General features: G+C 38.3%; 1 protein-coding gene across 1 annotated transcript in view; it reads right to left on the reverse strand.

The window, feature by feature from the left end:
- Positions 1 to 1,121: 1,121 nt before the first annotated feature.
- Positions 1,122 to 19,205, reverse strand: part of ache (acetylcholinesterase) — a 33,069-nt gene continuing 14,985 nt past the window's right edge. The window contains exons 2-9 of the mRNA XM_042512256.1: positions 11,004 to 11,529; positions 9,109 to 9,332; positions 8,762 to 9,022; positions 8,108 to 8,330; positions 7,666 to 7,899; positions 6,109 to 6,301; positions 4,719 to 4,897; positions 1,122 to 2,811 (exon numbers count right to left, since the gene is read on the reverse strand). Coding sequence (XP_042368190.1) covers positions 2,690 to 2,811; positions 4,719 to 4,897; positions 6,109 to 6,301; positions 7,666 to 7,899; positions 8,108 to 8,330; positions 8,762 to 9,022; positions 9,109 to 9,332; positions 11,004 to 11,436 — 1,869 coding nt within the window. The 5' untranslated portion in view covers positions 11,437 to 11,529 and the 3' untranslated portion in view covers positions 1,122 to 2,689. The remainder of the gene's footprint in view (positions 2,812 to 4,718; positions 4,898 to 6,108; positions 6,302 to 7,665; positions 7,900 to 8,107; positions 8,331 to 8,761; positions 9,023 to 9,108; positions 9,333 to 11,003; positions 11,530 to 19,205) is intronic.

A 19,205-nucleotide genomic window follows, 5' to 3' on the forward strand; every position in this document is an offset into this window, starting at 1 on the left:
AAAAAGGCGGCAGAGGGAGCAAAGGATGAAAGGAAAAGAGAAAGACAGGAGGGTGGGTGGAGGTTGATCAGAGAGGAAGATGAAACATGGAGGAAGAGGGAGAGGCGGAAAGCAGGGCAACAGGGCGGTGATGGAGGGAGAGGAACAGATGCAGGAGGACAGAGGGGATGGAGGATGGGGAGAGCAGAGGAGAGGAGAGGGGTGGGCAGTTGGTGGAAAAATCGAATGAAGGAAAGATGTGAGGTGGAATAAAACGCAGAAGAGATGGAAGGATGAAAGAGAAACAACAGGACGGAGCGATAAAGCATGGAGGACTGTAACAAACGGAGAGGGAGAAATGTTAATGAAATACATCCCAGCTGTACATGACAGGATGACACACACATCGAACACACACACACACACACACACATAATTCAGTGCAGTTGTTCAATACAGTAATGGCTCCTCAGCAGGGCCGTAGCAAAAATTTTAGAGGGACTGAGGGCATGAACAAACCCACCCCCCCAATACTGATTACATGACCTCAGTGACCTCATAGCTACAGCCCTTCTTCCGCTTTCACACAACGTACAGACACACATATTATACTGTATGTATATTTAAAGGGTTAACTTTCTGAAGACGAATGAAGAGAAGGTTGCTAGAATTCAAGATATCCCTTTTTAAGTCAGACGACCCCCCCCCCCCCCCCCCCCCCCCCCAAGCAACTCATTCCCTCGCTGTAATGTAAGAATCTGTCAAAAAGTGACAACAAATGTACTAAACCTGGAATCATTTACTTATTACTTTGTTATCCTAGTGTTGTCAGACTCACATAGGGTTATCTGCCAGAGTTATTCTTAAAAGCTACCAGCCAATTATGCCAAAGTAAAACATATTTAAAATCATATGAATAGTAGCTTTAAAGTGAGACTAACGTTTTTTAGATTTCTAATTCTACAGATACAAATAATGAATTAATTAACTGAGAAATTTAGAATTAAAATAATTGTAATAATTTGGAAGTAATACTTGCATTTCAATTACTCACCACGTGTTACTTTGAAATTACGAATTGCTGTTTGTTTTTTTTGCATGCGGCTATGTTGAACTAATAATCCAAAAACAAAGAAAATAGTAGATGAATTGCAAAAAAAGGGTGTAATTAAACAACAGCAAAACAACATCAAAACACCAGTTTACAAACAAGTAGCCCGCCTGAGCAAGTATGCGTTTGAACTCTGCTCCACTGAGTTGCTCAGGTGCTCCTCATGAAGCGGGACTGTTTGAAATATTACAAATTTAATGAAACTGCATATGTTTGGGAAATAGTGAGCATACAACTGGATAAATGAGATTTGGATAATATTGCACAAGTTATTTCCGTGTTTGTAAACTGATGTTTTGACATAATTTTGCTGTTGTTAAATGTGGACCCCATTTACTCCAATTCATCTAGAATTTGTCCTCCATTTTTGGATTCTTTGTTCACCACAGAGAAAAGCGAGGAAAATAGTTTTCTTTAGGCATTCAACTTAAGATGGGGTAAGTAATTGATATACAAATGATCATTATGTGGGTGAATTATTCCTTTAAGTCCTGCTTAAAATAGGCTATTTTTTCTTGTTACACTTTAACTTAACAGTGGAGCTTTTGCATTTGTGATGCATTTGCAGGGATATTTGACTTTATTTTGACTGCTTTCTTACATTATCAGTAGGCATTTTGAGTTTTTCCGCTCCCCCTGCACCCTATTTCTGTCCCAGCTACGCAGATATGCAAATAAGACGGCGAGTTGAAGCTGAGGAGGGCCATTAACATTGACATGACATGTTTCTGTTTCTGTTCAAGCGTCAAGCTGATTTAAAGTGAACTTTTGAAATGTAAATTAGGCACCAATCAGTTGGGCTGAACATCATACACCATCCACGGTACGAATGGAAGCATCTCAACTTACAAACCGACGTCATGTCAAACTAGCACAGAGTGGTTTTCCTAATATAGAGGGAAATATAGCCTTTTTATGGAGCCTTTTCACACAAAAACAAAGTGATGTAACCCAGCTTATGGCTTTACCACACGAGAAACACACAAGACAAAGTGAACACCACAGGAAAATGAGAACAGTGGTCAAAAAATGAACAAGACTAAAAGGCCTCGACAGAAACAAACAGTGTAGTTGAGTCCAAAAACATAAAACCCTGATATGTTGCAAAAGAAGGAATCCTCAGAAAACCAAAGATGAGATCGACACAAAGACAAATGAGTCAACAGTAAACCAGCAGTGGTGCAGTGTCGAGATTTGAGTTAAACTGGGGGCTTTCAAGCCTAACACACACACACACACACACACACACACACATACATACACACGCGCGTACACACATGTGCACGCACGCACACACACCCGAGGTAATGACACATCTTTGACATTTCTAATATTCCTCCATGTTGATGCCGACTTCCCTCCATAGCCCTTGATTTCCACAGAGACACACACAAATTCAGAAAAAAACAACACATAAATAAATAGTATAAATAATACAAATAAGGATCAACAGTGCTTGTGTGTGGAGTGAAACACAAAGAAAACTAAAGTTTTGAAGGAAGTTAGACTTCACTGAGGGGGCTATGGAGGAAAATGGCCACAGCTTGTTCTCTCTGCCTCCCCCCTCCCCGTCATTCTCTCATCTCTCCGCCGAGGCTCCTAGAGGTCAGTGCAGCGCTCCTGCTTGCTGTAGTGGTCAAACTGGCTCTTCCAGTGCATCATGTAGGAGGACCAGCGGTGGAACTCCACCTTCCACTGACGCTCTGCCTCATCTATGTTATCTGTGAGAGGAGACGCAGAGGACAGAGAGGTTAGCAGCTGAGCTTTTTACGCTTTATCGGAGCTAGTGTGGGGCTTTACTCTAATGCTGTCCTGCTGCTTATGTCACAGTCACAGGATGGTATTTTGTGTTTTGTTTGGTTGCTAACCTGAAGAGAGGAGGGGCTTATGTAATAGAGGTCGGTCTGAGGTCAAATACCCGGGAGATGTGAGAGTGCAGAATATAGCAAAGAGCTAAGTTAGTGATGCACAATGAAAAAAATTGTCGGCAGAGTTGGCCTGTCACAATAAATACTTATGTTGGACAATATATTGTCCCAGAAATAATTGCAATAAACAATGTTATTGTCCTTAACAGTCACACTAAGACACCTTTGCAAAACATATACATTATAGACTTCAGAATCCATCAATTTATTTAGAAAAAAAACCCATTTTCCCAGTGTAATGCAATATGATGTAATATAAGAGAAATCTCAAAATAAAAGTCACTTCATACAATAAACATATAAATGTAGAAAAAATGTAGATACAAATAAAACTATAAAATAAATAGGAAAAAATCTGTATCAAATATATGGCAAAAAAAAACTACAAAATTGCATAAAAATAAAAGTATCATCATAAAATAAACAACAATATATACAAATAATAATGAATCTAGTAACCCTAGTAATCTGTTTGAATGTATGGTAGAAAAAAAACAAATAGTTCATTTAAGATAATAAAAATAGAATTTAGGTGAATTACAGCATAATCAAAACACTTAAATGAATTGTATAAAAACAACTGGTCTTTTTTTAAAGCTTTTAGTAAAGCTGTTTGATCATAAAAAAAATGTCAACCGTGCGGTTACAATGCCTGTTAAAGGGTTAAATAATAGTACCTTTACAGGAGTAGTCCAAAATGACTCAATTTGAGACTTTTTAAAATTTGGCCAACAAAAACAAAACCAAGTGATGCCTTTTGCACCTAATAAACGAGCTTAGCAAAGCTCTCCATATGTATATGTACTGTATATATATAAACAAGTTTCCTCTGATTTCTATGAAGGGTGGCAGCAGTTATCTGTGACAAAAAATAAACCAAACTACAAATGATTTAAGTGATTGGCTGGATTTGAAGAAAGAAGTTTTACATCCAATCACAGTAAGTGTTGATTAAAAATCTGGAGTTTGCTGTGTCCGAGATCTAGACAAGAATGCAAAATGCATTTGATTCAGAAAGGAGACCAAGAAGACCCTTTAAAAGTGGCTTTGAGACCACTCTTAAGACCATGACCAATCACCTTTTGAAGTCAACTTTCACTTGCTCTCAGAAGACTGACAGCTGAGGCTTAATTGCCTCCTCAACTTATCATAAAACACACATTAGTCAAACTCGACAGTAACAAAATAAAACTCCCTCAAACCCTTTTGGTTACTCTTGCTAGTAATTTAGTTAGTAAATACACTGTTCCAAACAGCGGTTTACAGTCATGTAACTTCTCCCTCCACCACTAGATGTCACTGTGTCTTTCAGCTCAGCTGCTTGTTCCACCAGTAGAGACTGGAGACTGAGCTCTGGTGGTGCGTGCTGTGCACTACATACAATGACTTTAATAAAAAAAGGAGTGCCTCTATTTATGACAGTACTGAAAAACATATGTTCAGGATTTTGAAATATCTTTGTATACCATAATACCAAGACAACCCTGCTGTTTATTTTGGCATCATGTTGGTTACAAAGTTGGTAACATTCTTATGTACACAAACACCTGTGTAATCACAAGGGGCAATACTGAGGTCAGCAAAATGGTTGAGGTCATGTCCGTATTGTGCGATAAGTCACTAACATAATGATCTTGACATGCCTGTGAATGCCCTCAGATATGCACTGAGCAGAAGCTGTGTTTAGAAGGAGTGTTTACCAGTGATGTTGAGGAGGCGTGGCAGGAAGCGGTTCCAGAAAGCACACATCTGATTCCTCAGACCTTTGTGGATCCTCAGTGGTTCGGTGTTGAGTCCGACATGTTTCTGCTCGCTGACGGTGAACAGAGGCCAGCGCTTCTTGCTCTCCACCAGCCCGTCGTGGTTCACATTGGGATTTCTAAGAGGGAGGTAAAAGAGACAGAACAAGGGGAGAGTACAATTAAAAATAAATAAAAAAAAGTTTTTCATCATTAACTCTGTACTCAGCTGCCAGTGTTTCAGGTCCACTCAGCTAAAACAAAGTCAGTTCAAATCAAAACTCAAGCAACATCAGCACTGGCAAACATTTCTTATGCAATGTAGCATGTCATGGGCCAAAAGGTATCCCATATTCTTTAACAGAGGATGTGTTTTTCTGGGTGTACATTGTATTTATAATACACCAGGAACCAGCTGCACCTACTAGTAAGATCAAATTTTGTTTTGTTCTGATGTAAGTGTGTTTATTAAGTGTAGAAAACACAAACTAGTTCTTACATAGAGATAAGTTGCACAACCCAATCCAAATCTTTCCAAAAGGTTTAACTAAGTAAAGGTTTTTAAGCTGGACTGGAAGGAGAACAGTTGAGAATCTGGCTCTTTTATTAAAGATCTGGCGTCCGCTTTGTGTTGTAACTGCAGCAGGGCCATTTGTCAAAGCTCAGACAGAACAAGAAGACACATCCACTGACCAGACATTATTAGATTAGAAGCATTCATTATTCTCAAGTTGTGGACAGACAGAATTAATTGATTTAAAGTAATGTCAGGAAGGGAAATCACATCCTGATATGGGCAAAATATTCAGAAAAACTTGTTATTTTAATTAACCAGAAGCATGTATTTGCTAAATGTATCTGATCGAAATAATTTGGTGACAAAAAATGTGAAGCTATCTGACCGAGCTCAGCAGAAGAGGCTCACTTTGATTCTTCAGCATCTATTTTTTAAAATTAGGGTGCTGTGGGGAGCTTTAGCTGAGAGAACCCAAAGTCTTTCAGAAAAAAATACAGCTGAGGATGATGGGAACATCGATAGTTTTGCAAGTCATAGTCAAGTGAATTATAGTGAAATAATAATAGAATACTGGACATATTAAATTTTAGACCAGATGATGGCACTCGATGAAAACATCTGCTAAATTTCATGGAAATACAGCTGATCATTTTAGAGATATTTCAGTCTGCATAAAGTGGTGAACTGAGCCACCATGGCATTCCCATCCTAGCTGTTAATGGCTATGTAGCTAAGCAACCTAATTAAGATGGACTGGTCTGTGCTGTCCGCTGTCCTCCTCTCAGAGTTCAGAAGTTCATAGCAGATTCATTCTTTCTGTCTGTGATGCCTCACCCAGTTCGTGCAAAGTTGGCCCAGTATCTCATCATGCGTTGGCTCAGTTTCTCCTCCTCTAGGGTGTAGTTGAGTTTCTTCTCCAGGGGCAGGCCGAAGACGAACTCGATCTCATAGCCGTGGATCACACCCATCCACTCGGGCCAGGCCAGGTTGGACGCTCGGTGGTCGAACAGGTAGAGGTAGACCCCTCCTTGAGGAGCAGGAGGAGAAAGTGCTTCATTTTTGTCTACAGTCTAACATCATCAAGGTCAAAGGAGTATATTACGGTTTGTTTAAGTGATGAAATTCCTTAAAATAGAAGGTGTGGTCACAAGAATACATTTGAAAAACTCAGAAGCAATAACGTATTCCAGAAGTCATGGCCATTAATATAATCCACAGACCTTGTGAAAAGTTTCATGTCAGAACTTTTTTCTTTCTACCAAAGTACATCCGCAAACCGAATCAAAGCTTAGATGGAAGCTTGCATCTATTATGTCATCACTTCATTCTGTTAGACATTTGTGCAATATTTTGTCATAATAAGCACATGGATTCTTGGGTTATTGCCAAAAACATGTTCAAGGAGGTCACTATGACCTTGACCTTCAATCACAAAGTTGTAATTGGTTCATTTCTTTAGTCAAAGTGGATGTTTGTGCCAAATTTGAGTTAATTCCCTCGAAGCTTTCTTGAGAAATTGCATTCAAGAGAATTATGTGTAATATTACAATGACCTTGACCTTTGACTACCAAAATTAGATAAGTTCATCCTTGAGTCTGAGTGGATGTTTGTGCCAAATTTGAAGAAATTCGTTGAGGGAGATGTTGAGTAGTGCATTCATGAGAATTAGATATAAATTTAAAATAACTTTGAACTTTGACCACCAAGACTGAATAGGTTCAGTCCAAGTGGAGGTTTATGCCAAATTTTAAGAAATTTCTTCAAGGTGTTCTTTCGATATTGCATTAAAGAAAAATACAAGGGACAAGGACAGAGTGAACTTGACCTTTGGCCACCAAAATCTATTCAGTTTATCCTTGAGTCAACTGATGTTAGCGCCAAATTTAGGGTAATTACCTCAAAGCCTTCCCTCAAAGACAACAAAAATTGAATAAGTCCAAATGGATGTTCGTGCCAAATTTGGCATTCATGAGACATCACATTTATAAGAATTTGACGGACCAAGTCACTGTGACAAAGTGTAATTAGTTCGGTGTTGAAGCCAAGTCGACATTTGTGCTAAATTTGAAGAAATTCCCTTAAGGTGTTCTTCAGGTGGTGGTTCTTCAGATATCGGGTTCGTGAGAATGGGACTTGTATAGACGTCTGTATGTATGTATGATGGACATACCAACATACAGACAACCCGAAAACATAATGCTTTTTGCCACAGCTATCAATGACACGGAAGCATAAAAAAAAAAATAAATTTAAAGTTTTCTAGATGCAGACTAGCTTAATGAGGAAAAGAGCACCAAACTGGAGTTGGTGACGCAAGTCAAATTGATGCCTCAAAACTGCCGTCCTCTAATGGTGACCACTGTATATAGTGGATCACTTTCACACGTTACCTTGTGAATTTCCACCACTGTTCATCACTCCTCCCATGTTAGCCTTGAGGGCGTTGTGCTGGGCATAGGAGCGGGCAAAGTGGGCCAGCGGGCAGATGACGTTATGGTCGCCCACGATGTCGTCCAACGCCTCACGGTTTTTCACCCCGTTATTCTCATCCATCCAGTCAGTGTACTGCAGCACCACGGCTTCCAGGCCAATGTCATTAGCATGTGGTACGCTCAGCTTGACACCTGGAACATTGACATTTAAAGTTTAGCTGCATTTTTAATATTTTAAAAGTATAACTATTGTTGTCAGTCATTGCTGTAATTGTTTTCAGGTAAATTTCCCAGTGGTGATTTCTTGAATTCTCTCTAATAAGTCAAATATACAGAATTCTATAATCATATAAACAATTAAGAGACAAATTTTGTGGTATTATTTGTGTCTGAGCGTCACCTTCCAGGAAGTCCTCTCTGGAGATAAGGCTCTCGTTGTCCTTGCTGAATCCCGGAGCGCCGTAAAGCAGAAAGTAGGAGCCCTCGTCCTGGTTGACCCCAAGCAGGATCTGAGTGTCTTTAAAGTTGCCTGAGTTGAGCATGGCCTCGGGAGTGTCGGGCAGAATCTCACCATCCACCATGGGGACAAAGGAGAACCTGAAGAGGGCCGACCACGGCAGGACCTGTAAAACACGACGAGAAGCTCAATGCAGCACTGAGCTGATCTGAGTGATTAAAATGCACGAACATAACACACTAAATATATTATAATTTTTTCAAATTTCTAGACACTTTTTCCAAGTCTTATTTGCTTGTTTTACATTCTATTTCTTTTTTTAAAAATGATCTGTTTAAAAAAAAAACAATTTTCAGGTAATTTTCTCGCCCTTTCGGGGTAATTTGTTTTTGCTCAGGTTTCAAAGGTTTTATCTTTGCCTGTCGGTCATGCAGGACATCCAAAGGGTGCTGGACATTGTAGTTTTTAACAAACATTACTCAAAGAGGAGGAAATAGTGCATTTGTTGGGGACCATTTCCGGCAGCGCATTAATCCACATTTGTTGCAATCATACGTATATTTTGACTCTGTGCGCTGATGTGTGTGAAAAGGTTACCTGCCACTCCTGGTCGATGAGGTCCTGAGGATGTTTACCGCGCAGACAGTCCACCAGCTCGGTATCGTTGCCTCCATTGCAGCCGACCAGTTTGCCCAGCAGCGTGGCTCGTCTGCGGGCCTCTGCAGGGCTGACCGAGGCCCACGGACAGTTGGGGACGCCGCTCTGGAGGATGGCTCTGGTGAAGGTTGGCCGGCTGTCTGGAGACAAGAGGTGGAATCCTACTGAAGCTCCTCCAGCGCTCTCACCAAAGATAGTAACCTGGTAAAAGAGAGCAAACAGAGAGATCAGGTTGGGTCTTTGTGTAGAAAGAAGAGGATAGAGAAATCAAACCGCGAGAAACGAACCTGTTTGGGGTTTCCTCCGAACAAATGGATGTTGTCCTGTACCCACTGCAGCGCCATCCTCTGGTCCAGCAGACCCACGTTGCCCGGAGCCTCAGAGGAGCCGTGCAGAGCCAGGAAGCCGAAGGCACCGATCCGGTAGTTCATGGAAACCACGATGACCGTCTCACTGTGAGCGAGGTAACGGCCGTCATACACGTCCAGAGAAGAAGAACCGCTGTAGAACCCTGGAAATGTTCAATATCACGGAATAATATTAACCCGTGGTACCGAAATTTTCTACTAACAGAATGACCTCAACTTTGATTAGAATTCAGGGATTGAATTAAACGATACAGATTGAAAAAGTTTAACCCTTTGAAACCAATTCAAGTTGTCCTTATTTCTTTCAAAAACATGGCAAGAAGGCAATGAGCAACTAAACAAGACATAACCCAAAAATTATCAAGAAATTTGTATAAAATTATGTCACCTGCAAATTTAAGAAAAAAGAAAAAAAAGTCAAAGTAAAACAGGAAATTATCTTAGAAAAGCACCAGCAATATATCCATCACCACTGATATAATTTTAAACATATCATTTTAATAATTGTGAATAAAATATCATTTTAATAATTGTGGATATATCTATCCATATATATGAATATATATGGATAGATTTCAAACCATTTTTCTCACATATGAAGGGTTTCAAAAGTGAGAAGCATCGGACCACAGCACATGAAAACTGATGTCAATCCAGGTTTTAAAGGGTTAATATCTAAAGAGTCCTCCATCTTTAAATCTATAAGTTTAGTAACAGGTATCGGACAAAAGGCATTCACATGGCAACATGCAGTTTTTTGCTGTCATTTGATTCCTAATCAAGACAATCTGGTAAGAATTGCTTCACCTTGTGGATATATGGACTTTATAACAGTTCAAAAATGCAAAATAATGTAATGGAGAGCATGCGGATAAAAAATGCGATTAATCACGATTAGCTATTGAAATTCTTTGATAAATCCCAATTTTAAAAATGTATTGTTTGACAGTTCTACAATATGTGTAAGTGTAAGGAAGTTTGTCATCATCTGCATAGAATAAAACCTCATCTGGTTCCACACTGTAAATGAGACTTTTATAATATAATTTGGGCTCAAAATCAAAAGAGTTCAACTATTCTAAACAGGTACTGTGACAGTAGGCAGGTTTCCATTACAGATTTGCTCAAAACTTATGTGATATTTTCAAAATTTTGATAAACACAATTGCGAGATGACTGCTTTTCCACTGAGTGATGTTAAGCAACTTTCCTCTTGCGATAATATTCCAGTAACCATGGTGATTGATGTTGAAAACATTAGCAGGTTTATTTTTATGTATTTCTACTCAATAAAGCCAATCTAATATATCGTCATTATGTCTTTGTCTTGTGTGAGACTTAATAAGATCTCGGTCTCTTCCTCCATCCACACATACCGAGTCATGTTTTGTAGAATGTCATGTGACTTTGTTTTACTTCTTCTTCTTCTTTGGGTTTAACAGCGGTTGGCAACCATAAAGTCGCATTACCGCCACATGGCGTTGCACATCATATGATCTGTAAAAGCGAAAAAACTGTTTCCATTGCAGTTTTGTAAAATTCAGCTTTTTCAAATCGCCTGAAATACCACCCATGCGTGCGTGAAAACATTTTTGTAATAAATATAATTTTTTTTTAAACTGACGTGTTTCCATTGTATGTATTTGCAATTTCAATTTGAGCAATCTGAGGGTTAATGGAAACCTGCCTAATAACTACTTTCAATTTGTCTACGTACAAACAGTGAACATAAACAGATGCCAAATATTCTCACTCTACCATCTCTGATGGAAGAATGACTCATGTCACATTCTGAATAAGTCGAGCCCGAGTACCTCCGCCGTAGATCCACACCATGACGGTGAGATTATGCGGTCTGGGCGAGGAGGGCACCCAGATATTGAGGTATAGGCAGTCCTCGCTCATGTCTCTGTTGGGGTTCCACATCTCGCTGCCCTGGAAGCCGGGGAACGACGTGTCCACAAACTGGTAGCAGGCGTTGGGGTAGGAGGTTGCCTCGTACACTCCTGTCCACGGACGCTTAGGCTCGGCACGACGGAAACGCCGCTTCCCTACAGGTGGCTCTGCGAAGGGGATGCCCAGGAAAGAGGTGACAAAGCTTCGGTCCGGCACCGGCATGCGGACGCCGCGGACCCGACCGCTACGTGTTTGAACAATGAGGTCTGCATCGCTCTGGGAGGAGCAGCTGGGGATGAGGAGGGACAGGAGGAAGATCGTGGAGAGCAGGAGAAGGACGGAGGACTGCATGGTGGAGGCAAAGACGGTCTGCGCGGCTGGAGCTGTGGTCGTGACTCCCTCTCCAATCAGGGAGGGCAGGGTCTGTTCTGCTTCCCCTCAGCTCTACACACAGACAGAAAGAGAGAGCGTAATGTGATTACTGTAAAGGACTGATGGAGAGCAGAGGGAGAAATCAGATGAGGAAAGACACGACAGGACGGAGGAAGTAGGAAGTGTCATCAAGGTAGATACAAAGATTTGTTCAGACAGACAACACAAATGATTCATTTTTACATTTGTAATAAAGGTCACGCGTCTCTTAAACTCCACACAGAATCACAGCCATATCTTGAAACTTTGCCTCGGGATTAGGGATGATAACAATTAATCGACGAGCGAATAATCTGCCGTCAATAATTTGATCGAACGTGTGAAATTTAACTGATTACTCTATAGGCTCTATTTAACGCAGTTGGTATTGTTTGAAAAAAACAACGTTTTTATGTTTTTTTTTCATATAACAATTAATTAACTAACATTAATAGACTGTTAATTTTACCTATTAGTCGATTAAGGAAAGTGCTTACAATGTGCAACCCTACTTGGGATTATTCAAAAAGGTTCACCCTTAGAAAATTTGCTACCGGAGGTGGTGATCCTGACTGTGCCAGATTGAACTGTATGTCTTAACTTGTCCTAATTTTTAAATGTATTTGTTGTTTTTATTTTACATCTATACAGATCAAAGTACAGCTGTACATATTCCATACCTAGATCATGTAATGAATGCTGAGCTACCTCCAACTGCTGATGAAGACTTTGAGGTGTGGTTGTAAGGTCCCCAAAAAAGCTGGTTAATTGCATGACTGAGCAATAATAATTAATAACTGATCTCAAAAATATTATATTATATTATTATGATTTCTTTTTATCACAATAACATTTTTGGCCATATTGCCTTGCCGTAGTTAATAGACCTAGCAGCATACAGCAACAGCATCTGTAAGTCAGATCTGACTATTTTAGCCAATAATTTAGAGAAAAATGACTAAAAGACTACTAATATTAAAACTAGTATAAATAGATTTAAAAATGTATTTGTTTTGTAATCTTGAAAAAAAACAAAAGCAAATCACTAATCACAAAAAATATTTTTTGCACTGACTGCAAATCTGTTTAGGTACGTAATCAATTTCTAAGATACAGTTAGAAACCAAAGCTTACATTAATTTCACAGTGATGGATGAAATTTGAAAATTAAAAAAAGGTGTGGCCCTTTAGGTCTGAGTCATCAATATGGAAAATGTATGCAAAATAATGTATAAAAAAATCAAACTAGTAATAACATTTAAGTATGGGATTAGAAATTATGCATTAAATAAGGCAGTTCTCAACACGCGAAAAATCCATTTTGACTGTTTTAGAATCGCTCATTTGGACAAAGTAAATGGATTTTTGACAATAACATAACATCACATCATTATATCACTTTTCAAATGAATATCTAAATGCTCACATTCTCATGGATTCAAACACGTGAGGGCTTGTTTCGGGATGTCTGCACACCCTGATGCAGGTTAGCAGTGGATGTGGCTGTGTAGGTGGGCTGTGGCTTCCCAGAAAAGACTTATTAAATATTCAACACAACACCAAGACAACAGCAGTCTGAAAGAGTCCTGTAGCTCTGCAGCACAGATGGACATGTCAGCGCTCCAGCCGAATCAAACTGCTGCTGTTTATGCTCAGGAGGCCTGCAGGATACAGTGTTCCATCACATCACACAACAAGACACGGCACCAGCTGTCTTCATAAAAGCCTCTGTAAAAGCCACACAACTGTCCAAACCTAGGAATGGCAACATCATGTAAACAATAAACCATCTAACTAGACGTGAACCAGTTTATAGTTTTCTACAGCTAATATCTGATTGTCAGCAAACAACAAACTACAAAACTATGGAGGACTGACACCGACAAAAATAATAAATTAAATAAAATAATGATAAATAAATTACACAAATAAATAAAAAAATTGAAAAATGAATAAATAAATATTCAAAAATGGAAATCAAAACGGGAAATTAAATAAAATGGGGAAATAAAACGCAAAGTGGAAAATAACACATAAATAAATTAACAAATAAATATGAAAATAAATAAATGGACAAATTAAATGGAAAATTAAATGGGAAAATAAATAAATTGATAGATACATGGAAAATGTAATAAATATTATCCTTTTTTTGCATTTTCATTTATTTATTGACACATTTATCTATTTATTTTTTATTTTGTCAGTTGCAGTCCTCCATACAAAACCACTCCAGTGGCGAAATTTGGCCAAAATCAATTGTGTGTGAGCGCAGTTTGCTCAGGGGAACAGAGCGCTTCTTCCTTGAACTAATCGAGAGCAGCAAGACTCTAATAAATTCTCTACATTTCGCTGCTCACACTACACCGCTCACACACCCCAACTGATTGGATTACCTGATATCCTGATATAATTTTCATCTCCATTACACAGTGTCTATTCCAAAACATTTCCCACTTTACTTACTACCGGCAGTACAAATACATTTTTACATTTATCTCATGTCAACTTAATAGCTGAAGAATAGCTGCAGACTTGGTGGTGCTGAGTTTATCTTCAGGGACTATAAATAAATAGTTTTGGATTGAAACATTTTTCACGGTGAAGGTGAAGTATTTGTAAGTGTATCTCTACAGAAATGTATGTCATATCATCTCAATGACACTCTCGCTGGATTTTTTACTTTTGTATGATGACCTGCACCATCATTTTCAGTCACAGTAACCCTGAAACACATTTTGAGTTTTATACCCTGTTTAGAACAATTCTAATTTTGTTGATGAAAGCTATGACAAAAGGTATTCAACTTCCATGTTTTGTTTTCATTGACGAGACAAAAATGCTAGTGGTGGACTATCAGACTTTCAAAATAAGAGAATAAGAGAGGAGAAAAGAACAGCTAACAACAGCCGTGTGTGCAATTATTTTCTAATGCCATAAGAGCAACAAAATGAATTAAGAGCACCGACTGGGTGAAAACTCCAGTAAATAGTCAGCACTAGGAACAATGAAGCAGTTGTGAACTGTGACTCTGTGAGAAGAGCTGAGTTTAAACCTCCAGACTAACATGTTGCCGATTCAGGAAACACTCTGGCTGAAATTAAGTTATTTTTCTGCTTCTTCACAGCATGATCAATAAGCCAGAGTTTACAGTAAACATGGGTACAAATCCCACTTGACTCAAATTAGTTATTTGTGGCATTTGAGACCATAAATAGAGAGATTTTGAGCTTTTCAAATTAAATTTTAGAACTATTTTTTTCAAAATTATCTCTAAATGTTTTTTTTTGTCACCTTGATTCTATGTAATATGTGGTACCTGTATTAGCCTAATTGGATTAATTTAAATAAAAAATACATAAAATAAAAAAATCTTGACTATAATATCATACGTTTTCGTCGACTAAATTGTTTGTTGTTTGTACCGCGTGTACCCTGCCTCTCACTATATGTCAGCTGGGATAGGCTCTTTAACCTGCTGCCTCTAAGGCCACATTTAGATGAGAACGGCTCGACTAAAAACAGAAAAGTCTTTCTGTGGCGTTTAAAAAAAATCTGCATTCATATAATAACACTGTGAAAAAAATCCCTGTGTACAGGGATCTGCAATAAACAACCGAAAACACTGTAGTATGCATGCCAGGCCAGTAGCTGGCGGTGTAACTTTGTAATGACACACCATAGAAGAAGACCACGGGAATGCAAGAGCGGCCATGATATCACCGTGCGCACAGGATCTGCACATTGCCAGTTTACACGGCGATTACATTCTTGACGCCCCCTTTTGGGGACCCCAAAACACTGTTGTCATGTAAACGAAAGGCCAAACTGCAATAAAAGTTTAACGTTTCATGCCGTGTAAACAGCCTCTAAAACTGATGGATCCTGTGCGTATCATACCACCATGAAAGGCGCCTCTTTGCATTGCTGTTTTACGCCAGCATCACTGAAAATGCAGCACACAGGCTGGAGTTTCACACTCTGAAAGTCAAGAAACTATTTATTTAAAATCAATCAAATTGAGAAGCTTACATGAATCCATGTTTATCTAGAAATGAGTCGTTGCAACGTGCGACTGATTTTAAGAGTGCACCACGTGTGTCGTAATGGAACCCTCCTGCAACTGCTGAAATGTCTGTTACAAAGTTTCCACTGTGAAGGAGGGAAAGTTATTTTCTTTCAGCATGCAGGCGTGTTAAAAGCCCCTCAGCACTCAGCGACAAAGGCTGAGACAGGTGTGTGGTCATGAGGGGACTATAAAAAGGCATCCCAGTAAAACCCTAGTAAATGCCATAGCGTTTGATGGATTAATGTGGCACTTAGCAGATACGCACTGTGTCTCCTCGGAGTGAGAAACAGAATAACTCTAAGAGACTGTATCAGAATTATATTTTGGGATGGAGCGTGTATTTTTAGCACCAACTTTCTTTTTTTATTATTTCTGTTTTATTATATTTAGTCAAAGAAATATGGTAAAGCAATCACTCACATTGGGTGAGAGTCGACCAGTGGTGGAAAAGTATTCAGATCCTTTACTAAAGTAAAAGTAGTAATACCTTGCGATAAAATACTTAGTAAAAGTCCTGCACTGAAAATGGTACATGTAATTTAGGTATTAAAGCACCCAATCCAGAAAAAAACACCACAAAAATTAAAAAATATTCAATATAAATTAGAAAACAACTGAAAATGATTATTAAAATACTTGCAAATTCATTTTTAATGGCTAACTATTTTAGCTGTACTTGCATAAAGTGTAATTTATAAGAGAAATAAACATTGCAAAAATAAATAAAAAAATACAAATTCAATTAATCTAAAAAATAAAATTAGAAAAAAACTGAAATGTTTATCAAAATACTTGCCAATGAATTTTCATTGTCTAATTATTTAACCTGTACTTGTATTAACTGTAATTTATAACAGAATTAACATATTTTATAAACTTTCCTCATGCTTTTTCAGATAAATATAGAAGTAAAAAGTAAAAAAAATTCCCTTTTCAAATGTAGTGGAGTACTAGTATAAAGTGACATGACAAGACAAGACTCAAGTAAATCAAATTCATACTTATGTAAAGTCAAACATTGCATCTCAAATACAATGTGGAAAAAAAGTTTGAGCAAAACGGACAAAGTTAAGTAAGAACTTCTACCAATGTTTCTCTAGTTATACGGTATTAAATAATAAAATAATACGGAAGCTCAGTTGTAGTAGATACATAATGATGATAGATGGAAGGACGAATCAATATAGATGTCAGTCGGTGGGTTGTTGAGCCAAAGCGGAAACTGCAGCACTCTGCTGTCCTTGCACCTAATAAAAAGTAATTAAAGAAACAGCCGTGGGCTCCGGTTTCCTCCTGGGCTCCACTATGGACTGACATCTATGCTGTCGAGCATTATGCTTTCAGCTAATCCGAACTGAGGGTTCTATATGCCCTCATTAATTACTCGGGAGGATACTATTCATCTGCGGTGACATCTCTACAAATAGCAGTATTGTTGCTAAGTCTGAGCCATTATAAAGACTTCACACTTGAATCAGACTCGACTTCAAAGACGTGACTTGGACTTGGCAGGTGGGACACATGCACATCCCTGGTTTAGGAGAACAGTTGGGGATATTGCAGCGGTTATTGTTGGTGGTCTGGAATGGCTGCGATTTATAGGGTCTTACCCCCATCAATTTCATCTATGGGGTCAATGTCAATTATCTCTGAGCTATAAAAATAACCATCTGCTGTTTGTTTTTGGTGTTATCCCCAATAGAAAATTCCAATATATGCACAAACAACACAAAATTATGTATAATATAATGTATATGTATCATCTCCATTATGACTCGTAAGTTTCACAATAAAAACTTTCTTTTTCTGGGCACATTTTCCCCACAAATCATGCAACATTATTAGCATAAGCCTATGAAATTTTTCATTGCATAAATTAGCCTAGCAGCTAGCGGATTTTTCTCCACTCATACGGAGCCAGAGACGACAGCAATATTTAACAAAGGTAACGTTACAAAATTTGGCTTCATTATAACTCACAAGCTCACCAACAAAACAATTGTCTTATAGCCTACAAGCCACATTTTCCCCACAAATCATGCTGACATTATTAGCATAAGCTTACAAATCTTAAATAAGCCTAGAGGCTAGTGGACTTTTCCTCTACTCATATAAAGCCAGGAACAACAGCAATATTTCACAAAAGGTAACATAAAAAAACTGACTTCATTGTAACTCACAAGGTTTGCCAACAAAACAATAGTCTTACAGCCTACAACTCATACTAACTTTATTAGCATAATGCTATTTCACATTGTATAAATTAGCCTAGAGGCTAGAGGACTTTTACCTCTACTAAAACAAAGCCAGGAATGATGAGAACATTTAAAAAAGGTAACGTTAAAAGCAAGGTTATCAAAAACAAGAACAAAAAAACACACTGTAGATATGTTTTCCCCACATATAGGGTTTCCAATATGCTAATGGTATTAGCGTAATTCTATGACATTTCCTGTTTCATAAATTAGCCTAGCAGCTAGCTGACTTTTTTCTACTCATATCTAGCCAGAAACAACAGCGACATTTAACAAACTTAATGTTTCAAAAAACGACTCCATTATAACTCACTAGGTTCTTGAACAAAACATTTTTTCTTATATAACATACATTTTTTTCCTTAATATACAACATGCTAACTTTATTAGCATAAACCTATAACATTTCCTTTTATAAATTTGCCTAGCAGGTAGCAGACTTTTCTCTACTCATATGGAGTAAACAACAGCGACATTTAATGAAGGTAACTGCAAAATTTGTCTCTATTATAACTCAAAAGGTTCACAAACAAAACAATTTTCTTACATATGAGACACATTTTTCCTAATTATGCAACATGTTAACATTATTAGCATATGTCTATGACATTTGCTACTTTGTAAATTAACCTTGCGCCTGGAGGACTTTTCATCTACTTCCAGAATAAATCAAACACAAGACTTCAAATACTGTTTTGTGGGGGCTTTGTTGTCTTTACAATTTTTTTGTCATATAAAAGTTAATAAAACTGAGGGAAATGGTTTTCAGTTTACAAAAATATCAAGGAGATCTGCGTCACCATAGCTCCATCAGCACCTATTCATTTCTAAAGAGCAACGGCCAATGGTGTAAAACACCAACACTCATGACATTAATCACTCCAACCAATGGTAGCCCTTCATCACTCACTCTCTGAAAGACTTTCACATTTATAGGGCCGGTCTGGCATTCTGCGGTCCAGCCAAAAATATCCTGATATTTGAATTTTTTCCATATCACCCACCCCATTCTATACTGGTCCTCATTAAACTCCATGTAAGCTAAGTGCAGCGTGAGCATGCAGACGTTGAGTTTGATGCTGGAATGAATAAATCAGCTGAATAATGTTTGCTGTGGACGTATAGTAATGTTAACATTGTGAGACATTTGTTTAGGTAAGACAATATGATGAAGTAGCCAGGATGGATTTAGCTTTACTCACACTGTCCATGTTGGAAAACACGTTGGAAGTCCATTGATGACATCGTCAGCTTGTTTGTTTAAATGTGTGTGTGTGTGTGTGTGTGTGTGTGTGTGTGTGTGTGTGTGTGTGAGGGACGGAGAGAGGTGACATCACCAAAATAGATACTCTATACAACTTAGAGGGAGCGTGTTCAGAAATAGC

Source organism: Plectropomus leopardus, chromosome 23 (assembly GCF_008729295.1).
Source record: "Plectropomus leopardus isolate mb chromosome 23, YSFRI_Pleo_2.0, whole genome shotgun sequence".
NCBI classification, from domain to species: Eukaryota; Metazoa; Chordata; class Actinopteri; order Perciformes; family Serranidae; genus Plectropomus; species Plectropomus leopardus.